Below are 10,012 nucleotides of genomic sequence, written 5' to 3'. Positions count from 1 at the left end.
TGCAAGAAAAACTCTCATAATATTACATATTAACCATGGACAACCAATGCACAAGGAGAGGAGAGAGAAAAGAAATCATGGATTTCTAAAAAATAAGAGGAAAAAATCCATTAGATTGACCCTTTGTAGGAAGGCTACCATTCTTGTGTTTCATTTCTTAATATCTTTTACATACAGCAGCAATGCACGGGTTAAGTACTAGTATTTAATAAATGCAAAACAACATATGCATGAAAGAATCTCTCTTACTATGCCACTAGTATTCTTGAAAAACTCTCAGAATATATTTAATAAAATGCAAAACAACATTTTGGTATGAGAAAATTAGAGTACGCCGCCGACTCTAAGTCTAAAAGGTTGGTACATATGGGCCTTCTTGCCTCTTGCGATGCGCTTCTCCCTCCGAGGGCATCTCTTCTGTTACAGCCACACTACTCTGATTAAACAGCCATGCGTGGTTCCCTCGTCACCATCGCCGTCCGGGCCGTAGGGGCGCGGCGGGGCGGCAGGGCCGTGCCCTCCTCTTACATGATGGCCCATCGCGCCTGCTACCACGAGAATGTAGTCGATCACTACAACAACCCTCGCAACGTGGGTGCCTTCGACAAGAACGACCCTTACGTGGGCACTGGCCTGGTGGGGGCTCCCGCCTGCGGAGACGTGATGAAGCTGCAGATCAAGGTCGACCCCGACACCGGGAAGATCGTGGACTCGTGCTTCAAGACCTTCGGTTGCGGCTCCGCCATCGCTTCCTCCTCCGTAGGTCGGTTTTGCTCGTAAGATTAGGGTTTTTCGTGTTGTCAGGGTTTTCATTTTAAGAAGAAGTATGGCTTTCCAGTCATTGAGTGGATTAAAGGCAGGCCCATCGAAGATGTTATGATCATAAAATGAAATTAGGGTTTATCGTTTTCTTCCATGAGTAGAAGTCACGGCCATAAAGGAGATTAGGGTTTCTCGTGCCGTTAGGGTTTTCTTTTCTTTCTAAGAAGTTATATGGCTTTCCAGCCACCGAATGGATCAAAGGCAAGCCCATGGAAGAAGTCATGACCATAAAAAACAGGTTAGCTCCCTTGTTTTCTCCTTTTGCCCTCACATCATCAGTATTGCTTGAAGGCAGCAGTTAACTTTTTTTTTTTTTGGGTGAAATTTCAGTGATATTGCAAAGCACTTGTCCCTACCACCAGTTAAGCTTCACTGCTCTATGCTGGCCGAGGACGCTATCAAGGCTGCAGTGAAGGACTTCAAGACTAAAAACTGCAAGCAGGCATCAGTCAAAGAGGATGCTGAAGTTCAGGCCACCTAATCTTCGGCTTAGATGTTTTTCTTCTTTTTAGTCTTTCAGTTCTAAATTAGCAGATATTTTAATGGTATGCATAGCTGGACGTAATAACTTTTCTAGGCTTTGGATTTCAGTGCGTCTGTGCTTGTGCTATATATATATATATATATATATATATATATATATATATATATTTGTAAATCATAATGCTGACACACAGCTTTCCTTAACTTTACTAGGTGTTTTCAAGGTTTGTATTCTTAAGTAGGATTTCGATCTTGTTCTTTCTCTAATGGGACTGGATGCAATGCAGGAAAGTCACATGTCGTCTCTTAAGAGCAATGGTAGTTAATACCAATGCTAATGCCTTGGATGCAGTGCAGATGTTGCTTGTAGGGAGTCTTCTATGACAACCTATATTTTAGCACCTCGTAATCTCGTCATAATAAATCAATACAATTAACCAGATCATGTTGTATGCATGGTATCAAGAGGGTTCTGACATGTCTTACTCAAATTCGGAGGTTTCAAATATGCGGGCATGTTTCATAGGGGTGGAGAAAACGTTGGGCTGAGTATACCTGATTTTGTTAAACTATATGTATGGCATGATGAGGGTCGGGACATTTCGTACTCATGTAGGTTGGATTTTCAGTCTTCATCAATGTATCTACGGATGGAACCATGCTCAACTAAGAACATGACGACATGGCAAAAAGTAAGATGGTAGCTATTATTAGGTTAGCGAGGAAGGCTTCCATGGTGTGTGGGATTTTTTTGGCTTTATGCTGGCTAGCTCATCATTGTGTACCACGAGAAAAATCTCATTGCTGCCTTTGATCAAATCCTAAGCTCTAGCAGGAGTGTGCTAAATTAAAATTTGGAAGAGGCATGGAGAGAATGGAAGTGGAGAAGAAAGGGAGTAGAAAAGAGGGGGAGAACATCCGGCTGGGCCATAAACACCCACCCACTGAAGGGCTGACATTGCAATTTGTGTATCGTGCAATTCAAAGTAAAAATGGGTGTTACCAGCAGGTTGATTTGAAGAAGTGGAACATGAATTGCTCATTGGGCTGAACCATAATGAGGCTAATGCCAGTTGAGCTCTAGGATGCTGAATTATGGATCATTTTTGAGCTCTAGGATGCTGAATTATGGATCATCTATTGATGTGGGGGTGCTTCTTGCTTCAGATGATGACTTTTCTTGCACTTCAAAGGTTTCTTAAGAGCTGTAAGATGAGCAAATGAAACTTTGCATCTTATATAGTGCTTCAAGCTCTAGTCGGCTAGTCCTACATCCCATGACTCGTAAAAATGTGCAAAAAAGATATTAAAATTACTGTTTATGTTATGTTTTCATATATATAGAGTGTTGGGCTGTTTGTTTCTACATATCATTTGGGCACTTTGATTTGCACATTTGGTTGCCCAAAAGCTATGTGTACTTGGTGCAATCTTTTCACAAGTGTGTAAATGTCCATTCCTTGTGTTTATATTACTATGTGGTCATTAAGCACTTCAACCCGAGACTTGCGGGGTAACCTCTCTATACTTACTTGACTATGTTCTCAATTCTTGGTCTCATAAGAGCATGGTAGTGCTAAAAAAAAGTAGGTTTTAGGCCAACACATGACACCTCTTAGCCTAGGCCTAGATGGTAACGGGCGACTAATCTCATAACAAGAGCTCACAACTTGGATAGTGCTCATCTAGGTAATTGTGCACTCAATATTTTATCACTATGTCTCGCTCTCTATTATCTCACTATTTTTTTTCCTTATATTCGTATCTCAATGTGCTTCGTCCTAACATGGTATAATACTTTGGGTTAGTGGGCTAGATGTATGCTACTCGTGTTGTCACAATAAATGACAATAGTTTATAGGGTCAACCATATTACCAAGTAGCTTCTAAAAACAAGTAGCTTTTTGCCATAGCAGCATTCTTAGATTTGTCTCTCCACACGATAAGACAATTGTTGAATGTTTTTTGTTGCTCCAACTCACAATAACATTGAGCTCAAAAGAAATCATAAAGCCACTGGTAGATCTCTCATCTACTACTAATAATCATGTAGTTGTATCTTTGTGTTAGCTTTATAGGGGCATGAATAAACTAACTCACAAGTCCAACATCATAGCTCAAATTTGGTCTAGTAATGATCATATAAATCATGTTATCTAGTATGCACTTGTATATAGTGGGGTTTTTTTTTTAAAATCTCACCTCTTTGTAGAAAGCTTTGTGTTTTGTTTCAATGGCAGTGAAATAGGCTTACAACATGTCATACTATATTGCCTATGTAATAATAAAATGCCATGAAGTGATCTCACCACCTCTATACCCAAGAAATACCGTAGCTCATCCAAATCAGTCATCTTAAACTTTTACTTCAAAAGCATCTTGACATAATGTATGCTAAGAGCATGATTTCTGTGTCGTCTTTTTTACATAAAGTGAAAAATCTACATTGGATATTTAAAATCCAATGGTAATAAGATACTTCCCAATCTTGTTTGACCATGCTGTGAGTACCTACTTCAAGTCATACAAGGCTTTGCATAACCCACTCACAAAATTCAGGTTTGCATCACTCTCATAACCCATTTGGCGGATGGTTGCATCATGTATACTTCTTCTTGCAAATCACCATGCAAGAAAGTATTCATTTGATGTAAAGACCAACTCTTCCCTCATGCAGCTATAGCAATGACAACTCACGGTTGCCATTCTCGCAATCGGGTTGAATGTCTCCTTAATAGTCAATGCCATGGATTTGCGCATAATCCTTGGTAACCAATCTTGCTCATTGATCCATCCAAGTACTTACATTCAATTACTTTCTTTTCTTAGGCAAAGGCATTAACTCCCATGTTGTATTTGTATCCAATATTGTCATCTTCTTATCTATGTCATCTTTTCATTTTTATTTCCAAGTACCTACTCAAAACAAGTGGGCTTAACAGAAGAAAGGTAAGTGTACTTGACTTAGTTAGTCTTCTTCTAATAAGTGTGGTGTATTTGGGCTTTTCATTGGCACCACTATTGGGAAACATAGTTGTTTTGTCTTAAGTGTTTGATTATACTCTTGTGTAAGCTTTATTGCATTAGGTAGTGCATTAAACTATTAAAAAAACACACCAAAAAAAGGATAAGGGAAAGGGGAGGAGGAAGAGAGGGAGTGTTAGTGGTTTTTAATTAGGTAGTGCATTAAACCATTAAAAATAGACAAATGATTTGGTGTGGGGTTTGATTTGGTTGAAAGGATGATTAAAAATATTTTTTATTAAATTTTTATGGTTAATTAATTATTGTTAGTATTAGTTAGTGTGTATGATTTTACTTGAGGTTTTGTACATTAATCACGTGTGTGAGTATTAGTAAGATTATAATCGTTAGTTTTTTAGTTTTATCAAGGAAATTACTGCATTAGGTAGTGCATTAAACCATTAAAAAAACACACACACAAAAAGGATGGAAGGAGGAAGAGAAGGAGTGTTAGTGGTTTTTAACACACACACACACACACACACACACACACACACATATATATAGAAAGAGAGAGAGAGAGAGAGAGAGAGAGAGAGAGATATTGGGCTTTAATTGAGAACTAGGGAGAGTGTTATGGCTTTCGAGATTATGAGAGATGGTGGTCTTCAATAGAGAGAGAAAGAGAGAGAGAGAGAGTGCAACCTTTGCATCGAATTGAGAGTAACCTTAGCATCAAATTGAAGAGGAAAGGAAGAAAGAAGAATCGGGTGCAGAAGGAAATCGTATGTAGGTAGCTTCCGATTAAACACCTGTAGTTAAAATTACATAATTTTCTTAAACACCCGATTAATTAAAATTACATAATTTCCTTAATCAAGCTATAGAAAATTCTTCTTGGCTTCCAACATTGAAGAGCTGCAGACTGTATACGAGTTTCTTTGACACGGCTTGACTATAGGTGACGAGCTTCATCTATAGGCACGTTGGTAGATGTGAACAATTAGATGCCTCTTCCACATGCTTTCTAACAGAACGTGCAATGAGTGTTATGTATGCCTTGAATGCGAAACAATTCTTCTCTAACAAGGCCAACTGTGCTACAGACTGCTCTAGTTGCACTTGGAGCCTTATCTCCACCACCAGAGAATCCACCTGGAGCCTTATTTCCACCTGGAGCCTTATCTCCACCAGAGAATCCCACCTCACAGATTGGGCTTTATGGATCGTCTTACAATATGATCTCATAATAGCTTATCACCTCTAACCTCACGGTTTGCCTCACGATTTGATTGATCCCTCACTATCCCACCTCACAAATTGCACCTCATTATCTTGCCTCATGACCAATCACCTCACGATCTCATAATATCTGACCACCTCTAACCTCACGGATTGCCTCACGATCTGATTGATCACCTCAATATCCTACCTCACAGATTGCACCTCATAATCTTGCATCATGACCGATCACCTCACGATCTGACTTCACAATCCCACCTCACTATTCCACCTTACGCATGGATCACCACCTCACGGATTGCGACTTCATGATCCCACCTCACAGATCACCACCTCATGATCCAACCTCATGATTCGACCTCACGATTGCACTTCACAATTTCACTTTTCACTTCATGACTCATGATCCACGATATCTCCACCAAACAATCCCACCACAATTCCACTTCACGACCTTACATCACGATTCCACTTCATGACTCACCTCACGGACTACCTCTCATAGTTTGATTGCTTTGATCGCCTTCTCCTTATCTCTAATCATTCATGATCCACCTCTCTGTCCACCTCTCCAATTGCCTTTTATGATCCGACTCTTACATCATGATCTACACTGTTGTTGATCGCACCTCGCACTAGGCGCACGCGCACATACATAAAAGAAAAATCACAAAAATACTGGCAAGACTTGAAAAAGTAGTGGTTTGAAATTGAAGTGACGAACATAGAAGTGAATTTTCTTGGGTATATCCAGACCCCTTGCATCTTGACTAAGAGATCAGATTTGACTTGAAATTGACAAAGCTAACCTCTCAACTCCTCGACTCAACACGATTGAATCTAGAACCTAGACCCTATAAATTGAACCTAGATTTTACTTGTTAGTAGATGATCCCATTTGTATACACTTATGGTCTAGCAAGGTATTGGTGTGAGCAATCTCACTAAGAATCCTCTGTACAAAAGCGAGGCAGCTCTTACTGCCAATTGACCCTTCATCTCCTAAGAACCCTTGCTTTGACCTAGATAGCCTATCCTCTACAAGTGGGGATTCATTAGACCACCCACCAATGGCAATTGGTAGACGTATGGAGGAGTTTTACATGACTAGCCAAGGCAGAGAGTTACAAGGACATTAGCCCCTTCCTTAAGTTAAAAGGACATCAGCCCCTTCCTTGAGTGGTAAAACTGTGACCTTCAATGTAGACACTTGCCCTTCCACAAGCTTAGAGACATCACAAAACCTCTATGTCCACTGATGGGTGGACATAGAGTCAATCCGATCACACACACCAACAAATCTATGAGATTGTGCAACCTGAAGGGGTTAATCCAAAATTGTGGTTGAGTCTTTTAACCCCAAGGTTATAAAATTCACTAAATGAGATGATTTTAGAGGGTGTATAGTGATACGTTCAGAAACATTTACCACCCAAAGATCCTCATGGGGGAGACACCAGCAGTTTATGCTAATGGTAAGAAAGAGAGAGGATCTCCATTAGTGTCAATGGGTGGGTTTCTAATCATTGACCCCTTGAGAGAGCTTTATTGGAGAGACTTGATCCTCTTGCCAATCATCACTGACCCCTTGGAGAGAGCTTTATTGGTTGGATAGACATGATCCTCTTGCTTCTAATCCTTAAAATGTGGTTGATGATTACTCACATGTGGAAGCTGTCGCATTTCAAGCCGCAATGCCAAGACTTGCTGACATTCAAGTGAGTTTGAGATATCCCCACACTTCTTAGTCAAATGGTGAGCCCTTAGCCTTCTTGAGAAACCTAGCTAAGGCTCCATCTATTTTGAGAAAAACCTTTAGGACTTTTAAGGATTCTATGCTCTCCACCAATTGGACCAATCTCAGACCGAGAGTGTGTTGGAACACCCATGATGGAGTAGCTGGATGTTAGTTTCAAACCTTTGAGCCTCTTTGCAAGGCTATGTATGTTGCCTTGCAAAATGCTTAGGGTGGAATTCTCCAAGAATAGAACCAAGTGGAATCTAAATGTGGAATCCTATCCACCTGCTGAATAATGTCAACAACAAGAAACAAAGTCTATATGGGAGTACATTCAACGCTTTTAGGGTGGAATTCTATGAGAGTACGGAGTCTATACAAGAGTACTACTATTCAAATTACTCAATCGATGGGAAACCAAGCCAACCTTATTTGATCTTGTTGTTTCTTGAGAGTTTACAAGACCAAAATTTACATATCTTCTTGTTTTTTTGAGAGTTTAGAAGACCAAAATTTAGATATCTTTTACTTGCAAAGGCAAATGATATTTAATAAGATGCCATTGATTTTGATGATAATATGAAGGGTCTTAGAGATCAAAAGCTTCACATGAAGCCTCTCTTAGCACATCTTCCTTTAAGCAGTAAGAAATCAGATAATGCTGGTTTTGAGGCATTGTTGCACTTAAAAAGATGGAGGAAAATTGGAAAGTACTCCCTAGGGATCTTGCACGCTAGGACAGAGGGGACTTGGTGCCCCTATTGTGGAGGTAATCACATTGAAAATGAGTACACTCGTACAGTAAACGATGGACAAACATTTATAAGACAACTTAGAATGATCCATGATGACCATGTCTATTTGCACAAAAATGAAGTGACCATGAAGGTCAATCTTACAAATTATCCTCTATAGGATGAAGACTATGTTACCATCAGAAGTGGAGAAGAGAAAGTGTGTGTCTTTAAAAAAATCCCAATCTAATAATATATCATATGTGGAACTAAATTTCAATGCTAGAGATCTTCTTGAGCCTAGTGAAGTTGAGAATTAGCTCCACATTCTAGCAATAATAGATACCATACTCACGACTGGCAGCCTGTCTTCGGTTATTCAAGCACGGTGTATGCCATGATCAGTATAGCGTTCTTGGATTTATTGCTCGGGCTTATTATATGTCGGCAAGATAAACCCTCAAAAAGGAATGCAGATCTGCGATCTCGAGTTAACCTTTCAGAAAGAGATCGACGCTCTTAGATCGTCCCTTCAGTCACAAACTGAAGCCAAAAGTGAAGAACTAGAATGGAAATCGACATGTTGAACGAAGAACAGGCTAAAGAAGGTGCAAGGAGAGATTCAGCTAGTTCCTATTTTTGTTTGCAATGCTGATGGTAACGAGTTGCCCTTGTCCTGACCATGAAATCTATCAGGAGTCGTGAGACCCTAGTTAGACTATATTAATAAGGAATTGTGAGCTTGAAAACTCATTAAGGAAGGGACTAGAAATCTTGGTTGAGCTTCAAGCGTCCTTAAACCCCCTAGAGAATTCAAGCGTAGTTCAAACAAGCATTGTTGAACCAAGCAGAGGCTTAAAAAAGAGGAAAAAAGTTAAGCCTATAAAAATCCTTACAGAGAAGAACTCCCTGATTGAAAATGACCGTGGTTGGCTTTGTTATCATGGAGCTATGGGAACCCACGAAGATTTTTGTCAAAGTTGGAAAGTCAATAGGGAGAGGGGAGCACAACCAACACAAACGCCTCCCTTCTTATGCAAGCTTGAAGTTCCTCCCCATTAGGGAAAACCATTCTTCGAGCGAGTTTTTTTTAACAAAGGAAAAAACCGAGCGAAACTCGCCAACCTCCAAAAAAGTGAAAAAAGTTACACTTTCTAAACATGCAAATGCAATAATAATACTATAGTTAACATGCAAATTAGAGTATTTAATCGGACAAATGGCACCAGCCATCACCTAGAGAAAGAACATGAAAACATTGGTTTCTTTGTACGCTATTAAAACTTAGCCAGAGTGAATCCATGTTTAGGTTTTGTAGTGCAAATCCTAGCTAAATTTTAAAATTCCAAGGGTACATGCATGCCTCTAATATTAAGATCACCATATGCGAGCGAATCTTTGTAGCAAAATTCAATTCCCACAACCAAAAGTTCCATCATATGTCTAGGTGCTATATTTTAGCCATCAAAAAGTGACACCAAAAACATCCCCACCCCTCACGGAAGCACATTAGATCTTTTGCCAATAAGGTCCTCAAAAAACTCCAATTTAGTGAGTGTTGCATGAACTTATGAGCCAATGAATCCAATCCTAGAATCTTGTGATCCCGATATTTTAGATGAAAAAGCACTGGGAACTTTTTCTATAGTTGCATTTGGTTAAGCTAACTATAGAGGTGGCCCCCAATTTCAAACACAAATCCATTTTCTTAAAGCGTTTGTATCTCATGTGGTTGCAGACATGTCCCATCATCCACTGGCCACACCCTAGGTGTAGGGGGATAGGTGTATCATCATGTGGTCTTCACCCTTAATAACCCAAGGTTTGGTCTTAGGAAAAGGTACAAAAAAATATCGCCTGCCATAGCCCTTACTATCTTGATGATTGAAGTAGATCAAATGCACGTAGTTATTCAAACAAAGCCCATAGAAATGTATTGAGTGAAGGTGAGTAGAAGGGCACTTTTCTTGCATAACTTTTTATGCAACAAATCTAATACTCGCTCACCATGTCAACAAATTCGTGTCAA

The 10,012-nt window shown here is 39.7% G+C and overlaps 1 protein-coding gene across 1 annotated transcript; it reads left to right on the top strand.

The window, feature by feature from the left end:
- Positions 1-364: 364 nt before the first annotated feature.
- On the top strand, positions 365-1,596 carry LOC147604687 (uncharacterized). Its single transcript, XM_086794529.1, has 3 exons — positions 365-763; positions 1,006-1,060; positions 1,153-1,596. Exons 1-3 carry the CDS (start codon positions 451-453, stop codon positions 1,301-1,303), a joined length of 519 nt encoding a protein of 172 aa, XP_086650655.1. The 5' UTR covers positions 365-450; the 3' UTR covers positions 1,304-1,596.
- The last annotated feature ends 8,416 nt before the right edge of the window (positions 1,597-10,012 follow it).

This window comes from Cibotium barometz, chromosome 61 (genome assembly GCF_041138505.1).
Source record: "Cibotium barometz isolate CiBa-2024 chromosome 61, ASM4113850v1, whole genome shotgun sequence".
Taxonomy (NCBI): Eukaryota; Viridiplantae; Streptophyta; class Polypodiopsida; order Cyatheales; family Cibotiaceae; genus Cibotium; species Cibotium barometz.
Note: the sequence above shows the minus strand (reverse complement) of the source record. Positions and strands in the feature narration are given on the sequence as shown.